At 41.3% G+C, this 21,831-nt stretch overlaps 1 protein-coding gene across 1 annotated transcript in view; it reads right to left on the reverse strand.

Annotated features, from left to right (window-relative positions):
- The window catches only part of TNXB (tenascin XB), a 184,173-nt gene that overhangs the window by 103,072 nt on the left and 59,270 nt on the right, over nucleotides 1-21,831 (reverse strand). Inside the window, exons 3-6 of the mRNA XM_073598403.1 lie at nucleotides 16,264-18,546; nucleotides 13,019-13,143; nucleotides 10,619-10,769; nucleotides 4,358-4,621 (exon numbers count right to left, since the gene is read on the reverse strand). Coding sequence (XP_073454504.1) covers nucleotides 4,358-4,621; nucleotides 10,619-10,769; nucleotides 13,019-13,143; nucleotides 16,264-18,546 — 2,823 coding nt within the window. The remainder of the gene's footprint in view (nucleotides 1-4,357; nucleotides 4,622-10,618; nucleotides 10,770-13,018; nucleotides 13,144-16,263; nucleotides 18,547-21,831) is intronic.

A 21,831-nucleotide genomic window follows, 5' to 3' on the forward strand; every position in this document is an offset into this window, starting at 1 on the left:
ATGTAAAAAATGTCCACATTGACCTTTGGAATCAATAACAATTATTTAGCACTGATTCAGAAATAGGCTATACAATGAATTGCTTTGTGATCATGTTTAAATGTTATTATGAATAAGACTTTTTAATATTTTGATCCAAATAAAAGGATTGCTAAACTCAAAACAAAAATTGTATATATTATCAGTCCTTAGATGTGGTGGCTGGAGTATTTTGAATTTTCGAGGCTAAGAGCATTTTCAGCGAGTGGTGAAAATAAATGTTGATGGTGCCAAAAATGCAGTGTCCTTGTCACTTCCTGCGAACTGAACTGAAAGCAAAAACAATGTTATCTTCCTTATGTAAATGACTAATTCCCCTCAATGTAATGTAGATAAATGAAGACATGTTTGAGGTCTAGCCTGGGTGACGACCATGGCTCCTTCTATAGATACAGTTGCATAAGTAAGCATAGCCCTCCTAGGACAGGAGGTGTGTGTGATTGACAGGATTACAACGTGAAAATAAAGAGGAAAAAGCCTAGAAAAGAAAAATAGTGTAGCCCATCATTTAAGGACTGGCAAGCTGTAATATATTATGATTTTGTTTTGGTGTTTGGATACAATTAAAAACAATAATTTCAGCTACACTATATAGCCACATTTTCCTGACACCTAACTATTACTACTATATGAACATGGGCATTAAATTGGAGCTGGCCCACCCCTTTGCAGCTATAGCAGCCTCCACTCATCTGCAAAAGGCTTTACATTGGACTTTCAAGTGTGTCTGTAAACACTTCTGAACATTTAGCCCAAAGAGAATTAGTGAGGTCAGGTACCGATATTGGACAAGAAGACCTGGCTCACTATTAGCATTCTAATTCATCCTACAGATGTTAGTAGGACTGAGGTCAGGGCTCTGTGCAGAGCAATTGGGTTCCTTCACATCAAACTCGTCAATCTGTGCCTTTTACACAGGGGCCCAGTCATGCTGGAACAGAAAATGGCCTTTCCCAAACTGTTGCCACAAGGTTGGACAGGCACCACTGTCTAGAATGTATTTGTGTCCTGTAGCATTACCAATACCCTTCTCTAGAAACACCTAAACTTGGTAATTTTGTATGGTTTTGTTTACAGTGTTGGTGTTATAGCTTAATTATAGCTTATGTGAGATGGCCAGGGGTCCACAATCTTTATATAGTGTATATACAGTGGATATAAAACGTCTACACACCCCTGTTAAAATGTCAGATTTCTGTGATGTAAAAAAATGAGACAAAGATAAATAATTTCAGAACTTTTTCCACCTTTAGTGTGATCTATAAACTGTACAACTGAGTTGAAAAACAAACTGAAATCTTTTAGGGGGGGGGGATAAAAATAAAACAATTAAATAATGTGGTTGCATAAGTGTGCACACCCTCTTACATTCAAACGCATGTTAAATAGGAGTCAGTACACACCTGGCATCATTTAAAGTGCCTCTGATTAACCACAAATAATGTTCAGCTGTTCTAGTAGGTCTTTCCTGCCATTTTCTTAGTCGCAACCTACAGCAAAAGCCATGGTGCACAGAGAGCTTCCAAAGCATCAGAGGGATCTCATTGTTAAAAGGTATCAGTCAGGAGAAGGGTACAAAAGAATGTCCAAGGCATTAGATATACCATGGAACACAGTGAAGACAGTCATCATCAAGTGGAGCAAATATATGACAACAGTGACATTACCAAAAACTGGATGTCCCTCCAAAATTGATGAAAATATGAGAAGAAAACTGGTCAGGGAGACTGCCTGGTACTAAGTACTGGCTGGGTGGTACATGTGACAATAATCTCCCGTATTCTTCATATGTCTGGGCTATGGGGTAAAGTGGCATGACGGCAGCCTTTTCTTACCAAGAAAAACATCCAAGCCAAGCAAAATTTTGCAAAAACACATCTGAGATCCCTGAAAAAGCATGTGGGGAAAATGTGCTATAGTCTGATAAAAACCAAGCTTAAACTTTTTGGCCATATTTTCAAAAAATATGTTTGGCGCAAAAACAACACTGCACATCACCAAAAGAACACCATACCCACGGTGAAGCATGGTGGTGGCAGCATCATGCTTTGGGGCTGTTTTTCTTCAGCTGGAAAAAGGGGCCTTAATCAAGGTAGAGGGAAATTTGAACAGTTCCAAATACCAGTCAATATTGGCACAAAACCTTTAGGCTTCTGCTAGAAAGCGGAACTTGAAGAGGAACTTCATCTTTCAGTATGACAACGACCCAAAGCATACATCCAAATCAACAAAGCAATGGCTTCACCAGAAGAAGATTAAAGTTTTGGAATGGCCCAGCCAGAACCCAGACCTGAATCTGATTGAAAATCTGTGGCGTGATCTGAATAGGGTTGTACACAGGAGATTCCCTCACAATCTGACAGATTTGGAGTATTTTTGCAAAGAAGAGTGGGAAAATATTGCCAAGTCAAGATATGCCATGCTGATAGACGCATACCCAAAAAGACTAAGAGCTGTAATAAAATCAAAAGGTGCTTCAACAAAGTATTAGTTTAAGGGTGTGCACACTTATACAACCATATTATTTTCATTTTTTATATTTACTTCCCTCCACCTAAAAGATTTCAGTATGTTGTTCAACTAATTGTACAGTTTATAGGTCACATTAAAGGTGGAAAAAGTTCAGAAATCTTTGTCTCATTTTTTACATCACAGAAACCTGACATTTTAACAGGGGTATGTAGACTTTTTATATCCACTGTATAGTGTAGAACATGGTAGTAGCACAGAGGTATTCTCACCTTGTATAAAGCTTGAATTTCAACGAGACCAGTAGCATTAAGTCAAAAATGTTACCTACAGTGAAATTTGAAATTGCAACCCAAGTACATAGGCATAATGGGTCTCTGTGAGAACCAGTGTATGTGAGAGGATTAGTCTGTTTAATTGAGAATACTAGCAGGTGGTGACCTCTGTGTGTATCTTAATATAAATATAGCCGCAAATGATTTATTATTAAAACTAGACAACCCATTGAATATCTGATATGAAGTCAATAAATGCTGTAGGGATCAGTTAGGGCTTTAGTCTGAGCTATTTTGGCCTCGAGACCTTGTCAATTTGTTAATAAAAGCTCTTCATAAATCACAAGGAAATGAGGATGTAGCTGAAAGAATATTACACTGCAGGACTAGTTGACACAACTGCTACCTTATAGAATAGTGAAGATCCTTGTTGCTAATTAAAATGAAAATCAAAGATGGTCCCAAACCAATTGTAAAATGCTCAGTGTTGGCAATCTCAAAATGTGGCCGTCAGGAGGGGTTAGAATCTCCACTCCATTCATCCAACAGGAAACCGGCCATACAGTAGAGCAAGGTGACATCTACAACTCTAACAGGAAACTAGTTGTCCAGCATTTAAGATGGAACTTCTACAAATGTGCACATGTTTCAAAACTTTAAACATTTACAGTTTAGAAATAAGAAGAATTTACAGTTCAGAAATTAGAAGTGTAGATTTTATCCACTGTGCCTGGGGAGAAAATCCTGCAAAGAAAAGCAATCAATGTTAAAATAAAGTCAGCTGCAAGTCTGATCCAAAATCTCCGGCTAGACCCCTGTTCAGCTGTAACCAAAAACACAATGGCACATCAAAAAACACAAAATTTTAATGAAACGTTTTGAGACACTCTTCACATTTTAGTCTTTCATTGCTATGTTAAAGTGGGATTCAAATATTTTTATTTTATTTTATGCCTGAGTGGAGTAGATAAGTGACATGGACTTTGATCTCCTGCCCAAGTTTTCTGCCCAAGACCCTGGCAGGGAGATCACCCTACACCCACAACCTGGCCAAGACAAGCAAGTTTCTGCTGTGAAATTAGCTTTTTGGTTCCCTTTTTTTTGGAGTACATTATCTACACAATGTTGTGGAGTATTTAAAATGCTGATTCCCCATAGGAACAGCTCTGATTCAGCTGAGATAAACCTATCAGGGACATGTACAGCTAAAAACAGAGCAAGTAATCAAGCCCTGTCTTTCTCCATCCAGAACTAAAAGATTGCATAGACAGTACCTACATTTAAACAGTTAGCCCATCCAAAAGTATATTTTTGCATAAGTTTTAGTAGGCTTAATCATTGTTCATCTCATATCTCTGAACCCGGGCTTCAAGCAATAAGCATGAACACTACAACAAGGTTTCATTCTCCCTTTTGGATTATCTCATTATTTTAAATTCCTGAGAAGAAAAGCAGTAGTTGGAATCCACTGTGGAGAGGACAGAGTCGGGAAACCTTCAGAGAATATATTATAAAGATATAAAGGACAGCCCTCCTTCACGCCACCCCCTCCCCCACCATTGCCCTTTTGTCACCTGTGACTCCAGTGGCCTCTGTGTCCTGGCTCTGCTCCTGTTCCTTCTCTGCTCTAAGTATGATTCTGTATTCTATATCTGCCTCCAGTCCGGAGACTTTTGCTCTGTCCATCTTTCCAGGGATCCTCATTTTCTTTTCCTTGCCATTAGGATGGATTAGAGTCACAATATATCGATCAGGTAGAAATTGGGGTTTATCCCATCTTATGAATAAAGAGGAGGAGGTGGTATCAGTCACACGGAGTCCACGTGGTGCTTCAATTCCTTAAAAATAAAGTGAGCACTGAGTAACACAGAGGCGTCACTAAAGATTAATTGTAACATGTCATTGAATATGTACAGCTACTGGCATTTCGTCCCAATAATACGCAAGAAATCGAAACAAAAAAGAAATATAAAAACAAATTCACAAAGTTCCACATCGACCATTTTCACTAAAGGGTGCAAACCTTATATCGGCCTGTTTATGCATACTAACATTTTTCCTCAAATAAACTTTATTCACTAAAACTTTACTACTCCGTTGACGTCATCAGCTAATTTTTTTTGCATTCTCAAAATGGACTGGCAACCGTGTGCACTTGGGAACTAGTGTACCTCAGTTACATACACAGCTAGGCCAAGGTAGGAGTGAGACTCCCATTAAACTAGTCTAGCATTAATACAAAATAATTCTTTTTTTTTTTTCCACTGCATTTGGCATTCAGAATGCCAGCAGTGGTATTCAGGAACAGAGGTGCAAATCAGTGTAACAGAGTCCATGTTTACTTCTTCCCGAAAAAATTAATGACCTTGTAAATCTACATTTCCTTTGAATCATCAAGAGCCTAGTTCACTCTGTTTTGCCTCATTGGTATTTTTTTTTTCCACAGGACAAAATCTAGAAGTTCGATCCAAGTTGTGTTGGACGGATCTGGTATTTCCACTAATAAAGCTTTAACTGTGGAGTGCATAACTCGCTACCAGTCGGCCTGCCGATAAGAATTACAAATTCTCTTCTCTCAAAAGTTGGCTTCGAGCTCTGCAGGGGAAGTGTAGATGCGTTGTTATTTCCGACACGCTCTGCAAAGCCATAGCTGTCTCTATAGAATTGTCACTTTAGTCATAGTACTTCTATTAAAATTGAATGAGGAAAGGTTGCGAGCACTGAACTTATTCCCTCTGGAGAAGAGACGCTTGAGAGGGGTTATGATTTCAATTTACAAATACCGTACTGGTGACCCCACAATAGGGATAAGACTTTTTCACGGAAGGGAGTTTAACAAGACTCGTGGCCACTCATTAAAATTAGAAGAAAAAAGGTTTAACTTTAAACTACGTAGAGGATTCCTTACTGTAAGAGCGGCAAGAATGTGGAATTCCCTTCCACAAGCGGTGGATACAACATATATGACTGGTATATAGTATTGCTGTGAAACTGGGCTCAGAAACATGCATATACTGTCCTTAAACCCTGGTGTGTAAAAAAAGGCCAATAATAAAGTGACAATGTGCTCCTTCAAATTGTTCTGTGCTTCTTAGAAAACAGTGCCCCATAAGAAACGCACTCACAGCTATTCTTCACCCCACAACGTTGCTATTATTCACCCCCCTAATGCTGTTAGTCCCGCCCAAGATGACGTTCCAGTGACGAAACGAGTAGGGCGGGACTAATAGCATTATTGCATCACTTCCAGTTTCGCGCCATGGAGCGTAGATCGATCCGGCTTCCTGATTTTAAACATTTTTTGCTTTAATGATTTTTATTAAATGTAAGTATCCATTGGTATTACTAATAAATATTTGGAAATTTGTACGGTATCACACTATGGAGTTTCTTTCCTCTCTACATGTGGGCAACTTTTAAGAGGTTAACAGGAAGGAGACCACTTACATCACAGACAAGGAGGCACTTGGAGGATACAGGACAGGAAGTTTTCCGACTCCACAGGCTGCACAGTGGCTCATACTGTGAAAGTGAAATACCTCCTTGTGGGGTGAATAATAGCGGTGAGTGCGTTTCTTATGGGGCACTGTTTTCTAAGGAGCACATTGTCACTTTATTATTGGACTTTTTTATACACCAGGGTTTAACCGGTTCAATACAGGGCATTTTCACCCCCTTCCTTCCCAGACCTATTTTTATTTTTTTAATTTAATTTTTTTTTTTTTTTTTTTTTGCCACCTCAGTGAATCTTATAAGAGACTCCATCCACCTTATCAGTGTCATCCGTGTCTCTTCAACTTTTCACATCATTGTAGCTTTGTTTGCATTCTTACAAATCATTTATTATCAAAAAACAGTGTACAAAAAAAATTCTTACTAGAGGTCTTTACTTTCTCTTTTACCCCCATCACAACCCCTGATAATCCCCTTCCCTTACCCCCTCCCCTTTACCCCTGCTCCTCCCCCCTCCCTCCCCCCCCCCACATCTGTGCACCCTTGGTTGACTTTGTTCTCTTCAATCAAATCAGGTTTTCAACCCCTCAGTAATACTCCACCGTTTTTTAAATTCCTTCCAACCCTGCCAGTTATTGTATTCTCCTATTTTGTCTCCATCCCTCCCATAGCCCTCTTCCTCCATAAAACGAATACCATCCACTTCATTGACCCAGTCCCATATTGATGGGCATTCTACCATCTGCCACTTTTTTTTGCCGCATTAAGCAAGTGTGGCACCAGGGAATCTTTATACTTTTTAACCTCACCTCCTATTCCATGGTGTAATACTGTCCAGGGGTCTGCTTTTACTTCTATCTTTGTTATTTCTTTGATAAACCCCAATATTTTTACCCAGTATTTTTTAATTTCAGGGCAGTCCCACCACAAGTGGGCCATATTACCCACTCCTTTACATCCCCTCCAGCATTCCGATGTCTTGTCCCTTTGGTATTTACATGCTTTGTCTGGGGTAACGTACCAACCCGTCAAGATCTTATAATTCATTTCGGCCACATTGGTGTCAATAGACGAGCCATGAGTCAGCTCCAGTATTTTTCTTAAAGTGTTGCTATCTATCTGCGATCCTAATTCTCTTTCCCATTTTGTGATGTATGGAGGTACCTCCCTCCTACCCACCGTCAACCCCATTTTATAAATTTTTGATATTATGCCCTTGGTATTATTGACCAGGCACAGCCTTTCCAACTCTGAAAGCTCCTTTCCCGACCTTATTGGCTGTGGCAGGCAGTCGACAAAATGGCTCAACTGGAGGTATCTCCATCTATCTATCACCCACCCAGACCAGTTTTTAGTTTTCAGCGCTGTCGCACTTTAAATGACAATTGCGCGGTCGTGCGACGTTGCACCCAAACAAAATTGACGTCCTTTTTTCCCCACAAATAGAGCTTTCTTTTGGTGATATTTGATCACTTCTGCGGTTTTTATTTTTTGCGCTATAAACAAAAGAAGAGCAACAATTTTGAAAAAAACACAATATTTTTTACTTATGGCTATAATAAATATCCCATTTTTAAAAAAAAAAAAAAACTATTTTTTCCTCAGTTTCGGCCGATACGTATTCTTCTACATATTTTTGGTAAAAAAAATCGCAATAAGGGTATATTGATTGGTTTGCGCAAATGTTATAGCGTCTACAAAATACGGGATAGATTTATGGCATTTTTAAAAAAAAATTATTTATTTATTTTTTCTACTAGTAATAGCGGCGATCGCGATTTTTTTTCGTGACTGCGACATTATGGCGGACACATCGGACACTTTTGACACATTTTTGGGACCATTCACATTTATACAGCGATCAATGCTATAAAATTGCATTGATTACTGTATAAATGTGACAGGCAGGGAAGGGGTTAACCACTAGGGGGAGACAAGGGGTTAATTATGTTTCCTAAGGGAGTGATTCTAACTGTAGGGGGAGGGGACATGGAAGGGGAGGAGACCGATCGGTGTTCCTCTGTACTGGGAACACAGATCGGTTTCCTCTCAACTGACAGGACGTGGATCTGTGTGTTTACACACACAGATCCACGGTCCGGCCCGGTTAACGGGCAATCGCAGGTGCCCGGCGGACATCGCGGGCGCCGGGCACATGCACCGGGTCCCGAGCAACGCGGCGGGCACGCGCGCGCACCCCCTAGACAGCTGGGAAGCCCAGGCCGTCATATGACGTCCACCCAGGATGAGAGATCCCATCTGTGGACGTCATATTACTATGGCCGGGTGGTGAAGTGGTTAAGGATGGTATATGCATGTTTCTGAGCCCAGTTTCACAGCAATACTATATACCAGTCATATATGTTGTATTTTTTTTGGCACAGAAATGTTACTTTGAATTGCAGATTTTGCACAGGATTGTGGATTTCACACAGGAAAAGTTAGTGCTTTTCTATTTGTTTTTTCATTTTTATTTTTGTTTGAATGCATATAGCTTCTAACAGTATGCATTATAAATAAGCGACCAGGAAGCTTACACAGTAGGATATCCTTTACATTTCTTATTTTCTGCACTTTTTTTCACTTTTTGCATTATATGCACCCATGGTATACACCCCCCCAAGTATCTAGAGGTTGCAAATTACCTCTTAATAAGAGCAGCGCCATATCTATACTCCCCCTTTTTTCATAATACTGACATATAATCACACACATAGGTTGGACTTGATGGACTTGTGTCTTTTTTCAACCTCACCTACTATGTAACTATGTAACTAATGGGACATTTAAAGCCAAACTTTACTCTCTCAATAAGCACTGAATATTTGTAATACTTATGCTGCTAGCATCAATAAATAGATAGGAAAGTATATTATATTTACTTGTTTAAAACTCTTTTTTTAATATTTCTTCAGTCGCTTTCTGGTTTCCATGCCTAGGCAAATACCCCATGAGCCTTTAGGAGAGGAGGAGGGGCTTCCCCTGCTAAGCACATCCTCCTGTCTGCATGCCTGAGGTAAGGGCAGATAGATTCCAGGAAGTAAATGCTATATGAAGCATCTTACTCAAGATGGCCACAGCCAGAAATGCTAGGGGGTGTTTTTTACAGTGATTTCTCAGCAAAATAAAGCATGGAGACATGAATGGATGGGTGGGTTTGCGTTGAATACTAAAAATGAATTAAATAGCATTTTTGGTTCATAGTGCTCATTTGCAGTGAAGTTCTACTTAAAATAGCCACAGGAGACATAATCTACGTGCATTGTACCTGTCTAATTTTCATCTCAGCATTAGTTCTGTGCCCCATGTCTACCTGCCCCAAAAACCCTTGTTCCTAATTTTTCATGTTAAAAGCATGCATGTTAAATAATGTGTAAAGTGGGGCAGTGCTGGGGCTCATAAAAGTAGGTGGCAAAAAATGATCCCCCATGTCCGGTTCAGTGGGCAACTTCACCTCCGAACATGACCCGTTCAAGTAAGTGGGTCCTCGAGCATTCACACAGTTGTCACGAAAAATCCATGTATTTATTTCCTATGATCATCAGCTCCATCTTGTGGCCATAATACTTTCCTGATTGAGATATTTCAGGAAAATGCTTTGGCCATAGGATGAGAGAAAATAAAGATATTACATAATGTACAGGGATTAGTCACGTTGGCTGTGCGAATGTTGGATGTATTCACACAACAAAGTTTTAATAAATAAACCCTTGTGTGCATGGTGGCTTGTGGCCTGCCTGCTCCATAGGCAACTCCTATGTAAGTGATACTATATTTTACATGGAATGAACTATACAGATTTTAACTCATTCCCGCACCCTCGGTTTTCTCTTTCTGCTCTATATCACAATTTCGGAACTCTGCTCTTTGCTCCAGCTCTTTCCGCCAGGTAAGTGTAAAGCCTACCATACATGGCTTAAATTTAATTGAATTCCTGCTGAATCATCTGAAATTAGATCTGAAGGTGGCCCTGCTGGTACCACTTGGTTCGAAAAAAGGTGATTTTTCAATCAACTTTCGTCAAAGGAGCTGAATGGAAAATTGTTGGCTAAACAGTGACCATCCAATTGGCTGTGGGTGCCGGCAGGGAAGATTCCTTCATTCAGGCTGATTAGCCCGGGTGGAAGAATTCATCAAGTTTCTCTTGTTTAGGTCGCTGGCTGAACAAGAGAAATCTTTATGTGTATGGATAATCTTAGCATGTGCACCATGCATTTATATCCAGGATGATTAGGTGGGAGGAGGGATGCCACAAATTAAGGTTTATTATTTTATTATTATTTATTACAAATTATTTAAACTTTATGGCACGGGGAGGGGGGGTTTCCGTCATGGCATTTTATTTTCAGTAGAGTAGTCTGCAAGGACTTGTATGACCTTACTTGTCTTGGCAGTTATAGAAGTTTCCGGTCCTAACGTTGAGCCTTTGCGGGGTTGGATATTCACAATATATTCTTCTCCAGGAGCCAACCCAGTCTGATAGTAGGAGATCAATGAACCCTCAATCGTGGTGGTTATAATGCCGTTTTCCTTCTGCATAACAACATAATATTAGCTGGATTCAATGCAGTTGCATAAATAAGTGATGTCATACTTGCTGAATTGTGTTGAACGGCATGGATAGTGGCTTTGTTCAACCTTACCAACCAAGTAACTATGCGTGCCCCACAATTAACCATTTTAGCTATAAATGCTTCAAATGTACTTTCTGTACTGAGATGGATGTGCAAAATGCAAAACTGAAGAACAGCCAATTAGATTTCAAGTGAACCTGTCGCTTTAGACATCCTTTATAGGCCACCCACTTTATAGGGTATAGGAAGAAAATGATTGGAAACACGGACTTTATAGGCACCAGATATTAAAATAGATAATTTTATTGAACTAGATAAATTTATTAAAAAACATTGAGAAAAACGTAAATTACACTAGATAATTAGATCAGATTTCTAATACAGATCTGATCTGATTATCTATTTTAACTCATGTTTTTATGAATGTTTTTTTCATGAATTTATGTAGTTCAATAAATTATCTATTTTATTATCTGGTGCCTACAAAGTCCATGTTTTCAAATTATTTTTTTCCTATACCAATTAGGACGTGGCACTTTCTATAATTATTTGCACACCCACAGTACCACCCAGTGATAATGTAATGGTGATACAGTACTTTATAGGACACTCTCAGTTCACAGGTGCTAAAGGGCAGTCAGATTTTACCTGTGTGGCCAACTGTCCTACATATAGCCTTATGCCCCGTACACACGATCGGATTTTCCGACAACAAATATTGGATGTGAGCTTGTTGGCGGAAAGTCAGAATGTGTGTATGCGCCATTAAAGATTTGTTGTCGGACTTTCCGCCAACAAATGTTGGCTAACAGGTTCTCAAATCTTCCGCCAACAAATTTTTGTTGTCGGACTTTCCGATCGTTTGTACACAAGTCCATCGCATAAAAGTCCACGCATGCTCGGAATCAAGTACGAGCCGGAAGCGCTCGGTCTTGTAAAACTAGCGTTCGTAATGGAGATATCACGTTCGACTTGTACGTCACTACGTTCGTAATTGTTGGCCAACATTTGTATGACCATGTGTATGCAAGACAAGTTAGAGCCAACAACCTTCGAACAAAAATCCACAATTTTGTTGTTGGAAAGTCCGATCGTGTGTATGGGGCATTACTTTAACTGACTAGTGTGGACTATTGTTTTTTTCATAAACGATCAAAATAAGCTTTCAAGATTGTGTATGGCGCCATAGCAGCACATGCTGCACAATCTATACAAGCCTTTCTAATTTTTTTTACATTGAAGAACTATTGAACAAACTTTCTGGGCTAAGGGAACCCATGTTAAAAATTGCTATATATTAAGCTCACAGTACTTAAGTGTGATGGTCACTGGGGAGAATGCTCCTTACACAGGTGGTCTTTGTAAAGAATGCCACCTTACAGATAGCTAAAGAGATCGTTTGTGTCAGTGGTTACTAATCTGAGAGACAGAAATTGATCACAGCTCAAGGAACTCCTAGCAAGTTCTGGAGGAACCCAAGGGTTCCACAGAACCATGGTTGAGAAAGCCTGGTCTATACTATAGACTGATCTATACTACTAGTAATTGCACACTCCTCAAGGGCAGGGTACAGTACTGTAAGCTCATCTGGGTCAGGGAAGGAAACTGTAAGCTTCTCATAAACAGGGTACACAATTCTAAGCTCCTCAGGAGCATGACACATAACTGTAAGCTCTTTGAGGTCAGAGGAGGATTTGAAAGCTCCCCATAAACAGGGTACATAATTCTAAACTCCTGAGGGGCAGGGTACAGATTACGAAGATCCTTGGAGCAGGGTACAGAATTGTAAGTTCCTCTGTGGCAGGGTACAGAACTGCAAGCACCCTAAAGGTAGGGTACAGAATTGTAAGCTCCTTGGGAGCAGGCTAAAGAATCCTAAGCTCCCCAGGAAATCCTTCAGAATTATAAGCTCATCTGGGGCAATGCACATAATTCCAAACTCTGCAGGGGCAAAGTACAAAATTCCAAGTTCCTTGGGGTCAGGGTACATTTTTTTATTCTGCTCAGGAACAGGGGGTGATATGAATGGTTCCATGTATTCTGTAAAGTGCTGCATGATGTGTCAGCAGCAACACATACATTCTGGACATACTGTAGGACAATTCAAATATATTATATAAAAAGAAGGACTTTTTGGTGGCATTCCAACATAATGCTCAATAATGAACACAGTGATGATCAATGTGAGAATTCGTTTTTTGTGCATACCTTGGCTTTGAAAGAGATGTCATAGGAATCAGGGGCAACTTGTGGCTGATCCCACTCCAGGGTGATAGCGGATTCTTCCTGTGATATCACCTGAAGACCAGTGACAGCGACAATGTCTACGACTTCTACAAAACACAGTATAACTCAGAAAAAGTTGTGACAAGCAGCTTGTTTATTTATAACCAGCAAAAACTACAGTGAACATAGGGGCAACAGTTCTCTACAGACACATGGCAGAGAGACAAAATTACCTCCATTCATGCTTTGTCCTGAAGTTAGTTACTTTTGTACATGTACTATTGGGTCACTTCCATAATATACAGCTGAACTAGACTTTCAAAGGATACATTGAAGCTGATGATCATGTTTCATGTGTGTATATAAAAAAATAGGTATATACACTGTACTATTGTTAGGTGACTCTGTCACTCCCCAAAAAATTGATAAAGATGCAACCTGCAAAAGAAGACTTCATACTTACCTCTCTCCGATGGGTGGGAAATCTTCACTTTTCTTTGTTTTAGAGCTACATTCTCCAGGAGGATTTTCACATTGGACACACTTCCAGATATGTTGGATCCCTAGTCCCCCACTGTACACTGGTTTCTCCTGCCAGTCCCTACAGAACAGTACAGTAGGGACCAACAGAAAGAACTACACACTGTAGCATCCAAGACTCTGGGAAGTGTTAAGTTTGAAAATTCTGATGGTAGCTGTAGCTCCTCTACAAAAGCAACATAAGGACATGCCTCATGCCAGAAGGGTGTGTATAAAGACAGGGACGCAATAAAGGAAAACAAAAATACTTATGCAGATAGATGTGTTAATTTGATTTGAAAACTTGAAAATGCAATATTTTGTAGCTTATCGTTCAGTATATGTAGTGGCCACAATAGTTTGCTTTTTTTCAGGCGTTTTCCCTTTATTTTCATCCAAAAAACCTACAAAAAACATACTTGTTGTCCCTAGGTGGCTATGCTCACTGTATCTATGGAAGGAGCCATTGTGGTCACCCTGGATGGACTTCAGACATGTAATTCTGCTATTCATTTCCATTATATGGGATTGCTGAGGGGGGGTAGTAGTTTACAGAAGGTATATAACATTGTTTGTGCTTTCAGTTCAGCTCACAGGAAGTGACAAGGGCACAGCATTTCTGGCAGGATCAACATATATTCTCTGTACTTGCTAAAAAATGTTCTTAGCCTGAAATATGAAAACGAATGCAGCCACAGCATCTAAGGAATTGTAAGCTGTAATATATTACATTTTTGTTCTAAGGGTTTAAGATATCCTTTGATGTTATTAATCTTAGTGTAAATTAAACATTTTAAAGCCTTGTTTCTGTGTATATTTTTCAAATATACAGTATACTGTATATATATATATATATATATATATATATATATATATATATATATATATTAGTATCTCACAAAAGTGAGTACACCCCTCACATTTTTGTAAATATTTTATTATATCTTTTCATGTGACAACACTGAAGAAATGACACTTTGCTACAATGTAAAGTAGTGAGTGTACAGCTTGTATAACAGTGTAAATTTGCTGTGCCCTCAAATTAACTCAACACACAGACATTAAAGTCTAAACCGCTGGCAACAGAAGTGAGTACACCCCTAAGTGAAAATGTCCAAATTGGGCCCAATTAGCCATTTTCTCTCCCTGGTGTCATGTGACTCGTTAGTGTTACAAGATCTCAGGTGTGAATGGGGTGTAAATGTGTTAAATTTGGTGTCATTGCTCTCACTCTCTCATATTGGTCACTGGAAGTTCTACATGGCACCTCATAGTAAAGAACTCTCTGAGGATCTGAAACAAAGAATTGTTGCTCTACATAAAGATGGTCTAGGCCGGTGGGAATTGTAGTTCCTTAACAACTGGAGGGCCATAGTTTGGAGACCCCTGGTCTAGGCTATAAGAAGATTGCCAAGACCTTGAAACTGAAGCTGCAGCACGGTGGCCAAGACCATACAGCGGTTTAACAGGACAGGTTCCAATCAGAACAGGCCTTGCCATGGTCGACCAAAGAAGTTGAGTGCACGTGCTCAGCGTCATATCTAGAGGTTGTCTTTGGGAAAAAAACGTATGAGAGCTGCCAGCATTGCTGCAGAGGCCGAAGGGGTGGGGGGTCAGCCTGTCAGTGCTCAGACCATACGCAGCACACTGCATCAAATTGGTCTGCATGGCTGTCATCCCAGAAGGAAGCCTCTTCTAAAGATGATGCACAAGAAAGCCCACAAACAGTTTGCTGAAGACACACAGACTAAGGACATGGATTACTGGAACCATGTCCTGTGGTCTGATGAGACTAAGATAAACTTATTTGGTTCAGATGGTGTCAAGCGTGTGTGGCGGCAAACAGGTGAGGAGTACAAAGACAAGTGTGTCTTGCCTACAGTCAAGCATAGTGGTGGGAGTGTCTTGGTCTGGGGCTGCATGAGTGCTGCCGGCACTGGGGAGCTCCAGTTCATTGAGGGAACCATGAATGCCAAGATGTACTGTGACATACTGAAACAGAGCATGATCCCCTCCCTTCGGAGACTGGGCCGCATAGCAGTATTCCAACATGATAACAACCCCAAACACACCTCCAAGATGACCACTGCCTTGCTAAAGAAGCTGAGGGTAAAGGTGATGGACTGGCCAAGCATGTCTCCAGACCTAAACCCTATTGAGCATCTGTGGGGCATCCTGAAACAGAAGGTGGAGGAGCGCAAGGTCTCTAACATCCACCAGCTCCGTGATGTTGTCATGGAGGAGTAGAAGAGGACTCCAGTGTCAACTTGTGAAGCTCTGGTGAACTCCATGCCCAAGAGGGTTAAGGCAGTGCTGAAAAATAATGGTGGCCACACAAAGTATTGACACTTTGGGCCCAATTTTGACATTTTCACTTAGGGGTGTACTCTCTTTTGTTGCCAGCAGTTTAGACATTAATGGCTGTGTGTTGAGTTATTTGAGGGGACAGCAAATTTACACTGTTATACAAGCTGTACACTCACTACTTTACATTGTAGCAAAGTTTAATTTCTTCAGTGTTGTCACATGAAAAGATAGAATAAAATATTTACAAAAATGTGAGGGGTGTACTCACTTTTGTGAGATACTGTATATCTTAAACCAAAATGCATTAGATCCAAGATAACCAATTGGATTATCCCTTCCATGTTTCTAGAGTCAAGTGGTATCTGTCTGTACATCTACCTAGTAAAAGTTCCAACACTTACCCATTGCACAGGCTGGGCCGGTATACCCCTTCTTACACGTGCAGACCCCGTTCACACATTTGCCACGTCCACTGCAGTTCCCTGGACAGGCTTTTGTACCACAGACCGGTCCGGTGAAACTGGCATCACAGACACACTTTCCATTGACACATTGTCCGTTGTTGTTACAGTTTTTAGGACAGGCTTTGGATGAACAATCAGGCCCTGTAAAACCAGAGTTACAGATACAGACTCCATCTTGGCACTGTCCATGGACATGGCAATTTTCTGGGCAAGCTTGAGAACCGCAGTCCAAACCGACATAGCCAGGATCACAGACACATTTTCCATTCCCACAACTTCCACGGTTATTGCAGTTCTCTGGACAAGTTCTCTCGCTACAGTCTGGGCCTGTGTATCCATAATTACAGATACATACCCCATCATCACATTGTCCTTGGTTCTGACAGTCGTTTAGACATGTTTTTAGTCCACAGTCTATGTCCGTATATCCAGGATCACATATGCAAATGCCATCTTCACACCGGCCCCTGCCCTTACAGTCATTGGGACAAGTTCTGGATCCACAGTTAGGACCTGTGTATCCAGAAAAACAAATGCACTTCCCATCATCACAGGTGCCACGGTCCTTGCAATTTTCAGGACATGTTCTGAGGGCACAGTCTTGACCAGTATATCCAGGTTCACAAATACATTCACCGTCTTCACACCTACCATGGTTGTAACAATTATTGGGGCAGGTCCTAGAACCACAATCTACACCAGTGTATCCAAAATCACAGACGCATACCCCATCTTCACATCGCCCCCGATCATGGCAGTCGTTGGGGCAAGTTCTGATGTTGCAGTCCTCTCCCCTATATCCAGCATCACAAACACAGACCCCATTTTCACACCGACCCCGGTTATAGCAGTCATTGGGGCAGGTTTTAGACCCGCAGTCCTGCCCAGTAAATCCATAATCACAAACACATATGCCATCTTCACAGTGTCCCCGGTCATAGCAGTCATTGGGGCATCTCTTAGTTCCACAATCCAGACCAGTAAATCCAGGGTCACAAAAACACACACCTCCTTCACATCGACCTTGGTCGTGGCAATTTTTGGGGCAAGTCCTGATGCTACAATCCACTCCTGTGTAACCAGGCGAGCAGATGCAAATGCCCCTAACACAGCGGCCATGATTGGAGCACTCAGCGGGGCAAGATCTGGTCCCACACACTGGGCCAATAAACCCAGCATTACAAATACATTTGCCATTGATGCATTGCCCATTTCCGCTACAGTTTTTGGGGCAGGCTTTGGATCCACAGTCCAGCCCAGTAAATCCAGGGTTGCAGATACAAATGCCATTTTGACATCGGCCCCGGTTGTTGCATTTGTTGGGGCAGGCCTTTAATGCACAGTCCGGTCCTGTGTAGCCAGGATCACATATACACTTCCCATCATCACATCGGCCTTGTTTGTGACAGTCATTGGGGCAAGTTCTGATCTCGCAATCTTGCCCTGTGAAGCCTGGGTTACAGATGCACTCGCCATCTTCACATCTGCCCCGTCTCTCGCATTCTGGCGAACAGATTCTAGTGCCACAGTCTAGCCCCACAAATCCAGCATCACAGACGCACTTGCCAGAAATGCACTGACCTTGCTCGTTACAATCTTCAGGACAACCCTTATACCCACAATCCTCCCCAGAGTACCCAGGGTTACAAACGCAGACCCCATCAATGCATTTGCCATTGTCATTACAGTCATGGAGGCAGCTTCTGCTGCCACAGTCTGGTCCGGTGAAACCAGTGTCACACACGCAGGCGCCATCCTCACAGTCGCCCCGATCATTGCAATTATTGGGGCAGCTTCTAGAGCCGCAGTCCACCCCTGCATATCCTGAATAGCAAACACAAATTCCATTTTCGCATATTCCCCGGTTGAGACAGTTCCTGGGGCAGACTCGAGAGCTGCAGTCTTCACCAGAAAATCCGGGGTCGCAGATGCAAACTCCATCTTGGCACTGTCCGTTATTGTGACAGTTGTTTGGACAAGCTTTGATGCCGCAAGATTCACCAGAATATCCTTCAAAGCAGATGCAACGTCCATTTTTGCATCGGCCTTGGTCATTGCAGTCTTCTGGGCAGGCCTTCAGCTGGCATTTGTCTCCCATGAAGCCTTCTTTACACTGGCACTGCCCGTCGACACAAGTACCCCTTTCATCACCTCCACAGCCCCCTGGGCAGTCATCATCTTTTTGGGGGCAAGGAATGGGCTTGAGACTGGAAGGGTCATCTGGAAGAAAAGCAAAGAGAACTCAGGGAACTTATATACTATACAACTAACATATATATCAATGTTACAGGCGGTATGACAAGATCAATGATCAACCCAACAGCCAAAATCTTATTCTTTGTTTAGAATGGAGTGGGAAAGCCACAGAACTTCTCTCAATTGTCTGTGTCCTCTTTGGTGAGATTTTCTCTTACTTCCTGTCCTGGTGACAACCATCCACACCCTGACTCACAGGGTGTCTCCAGAAAAAGAAGCTTGGGGACATGAGTTTACCAGCTCACGGGTTGATCTGTCAGGGGTTCTAATCATTCTCCACTCTAGCTAAGAATATGAGAAAGAAATATTTAGATGAAGTTGGGCTTTAAAGCTGAGCTCCAGGCAATCAGCTACATAAAAAAAGGGATTAAATACATATGGGGGAGCTGTTCTGCCTGCCAAAGGTTTCTTATTTCTGTTCAGCCAATATTGGGAGATAAGCTGGCCTTACAGTCATCAGTTTTTTTTCGATCAGCCAGTAATCGGATCAGTGCTACAGCGTTGATTGAAATTAAATTTTTCAACAAGCCCATTTGCGAAAAGTCGATCATTAGATTGACTTCTCATGCATGGGAACAGACATAGATGGATTGAAGTTCAGCCGGTTCCTGCTCAACTGGCCGAATTTTGATCCGTCTATGGCCAGCTTTACATAGCTCTGTCATACAGCACATTCTGTCTGGCAGCGCAGGAGACCTGATTTTTCTTTGCTGCAGTTAAGTAACGCTTATTGGGCTCCCGCCTCCCCAGGACCAGAGAGTCAAAAGAGAAGCAGCAGACCGACAAGTTTGTCTCTCTACTCATATGTTCTGGCAACACAGCTGACTGGTTCCTTGTGCTGCTTATTCCCTTCCCAGGCAGAGCTCTCCTGCACATGGGATTATAAGAGGCTTATATTAAGGCCGGCCATAGACGGTTACTGCTGAACCGGCCAAGATGCGAACCGTGGGTGGGCAGACTGAATGTACCAAGTTGATCGTTCAATCAACTTGAGTACAACCAGCCTGCTGGATTCACTTGTGATTATCGCTAGCGGCTGCTATAGCCACTAGCAATAATTACTGTCCTCCCCCCGCCAACAATTGAGCAGACAATTGCTCGACAGGAGAGATTCCCCTGTCCATGGTTGCAGAAAATAAATTTGCACCGTCAATGGCCTGCCTTATTCAAATACAGGAAATGTCATTAAAAAGAAAAAAAACTGATGTATTACTGAATACAGAGCTGTGTTCATTTATGTCTTTTTTTTATCGGCCTGGAGTTTAGCCTTAAGGAAACACTCTAATTTATGATGGCCTAACTCGTTTACAGAGAACAAATATTGCTAGCCAGAAATGTGATTGCTAAACTTTGGCTCACTTCAACTATTCCCATGGTAGAAAAACGGGTAGCAACAGTAAATGTTATTATTCTGTTTGAGCAACTTGTATATAACTACAGAGGCTTTCCTGTTAGCCTTGGCTGAAAAAAAATATTACATTTCCCTATTATTTGAGCTTTCTTATAATGTAACATAATTCTTAATATGATCCCAAATGTAGCACAGTGGCTTAACGCTGGGAAAAGTTAGACAAAATAAAGGTGGACCTGGACCAGATGGTTTACACCCATGAGTCTTCAAAGAGCTGAGTTCAGTTGTTCCCAAGCCATCGCTTCTAATTTTTAGAGACTGGTATTGGGCTGGTACCAATGCATAAATGCAAAGCATTAAGTTAATGGTATTAACATTTAAAAAGGATCAAGGTTTTCAATCAGTAACTACAGACCTGTAAAATGTAAATTCTATTGTAGGTGAAGATACATGAGGAGGTTTGGTAAGGGATCATATACAAAAACAATATTAAGATCAGAAATTATATCGAAAGCGAGAGCCAGTAAGGATTTATTAAGGCAACAGAAACTTGGAAAGAGGGATGGTTGTGGAAGTAACTTATTTGAACTTTGCTAAAGCTTTTGACAGGTTTCCCACAGTCGGCTAATGTGTAAATTAAATTTACTAGTTTAAAATGTTAAATTTGTAAATGGAAAGAAAACTGTCTTAAGGACCGTATCCGAAGCGTTAAGACTATGGATTATTACTATGAATGATCTAAGGTTTTAAATGTTGTGCTGCAAAGTTTAGGGACCACTATTCTTTACCTGTGTGCAGTATGTTGTCTACACTTTCCCCTGGCTGCCACAGTGTAGAAAAACTCCCCAAAAGAAATTAAAGTGAACCCATCATCAGATATATTTTTATATTCTATGTGCATTCTGCTAAGTAATGTGTATAATGTACATCAAGTATTCACAGCGCTTCACTTTTTCCACATTTTGTTATGTTACAGTCTTATTCCAAAATGGATTGAACTCATTCTTTTCCTCAAAATTCTACAAACAATACCCCATAATGACAATGTCACAAAGAATCACAAAGAATACTTTGTTGAAGCACCTTTGGCACCAATTACAGCCTCAAGTATTTTTGAGTATGATGATAAAAGTTTGGCACACCTATTTTTGGGCAGTTTCTCCCATTCTTCTTTGCAGGACCTCTCAAGCTTCATCAGGTTGGATGGGGAAGGTCGGTGCACAGCCATTTTCAGATCTCTATAGAGATGTTCAATCGGGTCCAAGTCTGGGCTCTGGCTTGGCCACTCTAGGACATTCACAGATTTGTCCCATAGCTACTCCTTTGTTATCTTGGCTGTGTTCTTAGGGTTGTTGTCCTGTTGGAAGATAAACCTTCGCCCCAGTCTGAGGCCCAGAACGCTCTAGAAGAAGTTTTCATCAAGGATGTCTCTGTACATTGCTGCATTCATCTTTCCCTTGACCCTGACTAGTCTCCTATTTTCTGCCACTGAAAAACATTCCCACATCATGATGCTGCCACCACCATGCTCCACTGTAGGGATGGTATTGGCCAGGTGATAAGCGGTGCTTGGTTTCCTCCAGACATAATGCTTTCCCTTCAGGCCAAATAGTTCAATCTTTGTTTTATCAGACAAGAGAATTGTGTTTCTCATGGCCTAAGAGTCCTTCAGGTGCCTTTTGGCAAACACCAGGTCAGGCTGTCATGTGCCTTTTACTGAGGAGTGGCTTCCATCTGGCCACTCTACCATACAGGCCTGATTGGTGGAGTGCTGCAGAGATGGTTGTACTTCTGGAAGGTTCTCCTCTATCCACAGAGAAACGCCGGAGCTCTGTCAGAGTGACCATCAGGTTCTTGGTCATATCCCTGACTAAGGCCCTTCTTCCCGATCGCTCAGT

Source organism: Aquarana catesbeiana, linkage group LG09 (genome assembly GCF_042186555.1).
Source record: "Aquarana catesbeiana isolate 2022-GZ linkage group LG09, ASM4218655v1, whole genome shotgun sequence".
NCBI lineage: Eukaryota > Metazoa > Chordata > Amphibia > Anura > Ranidae > Aquarana > Aquarana catesbeiana.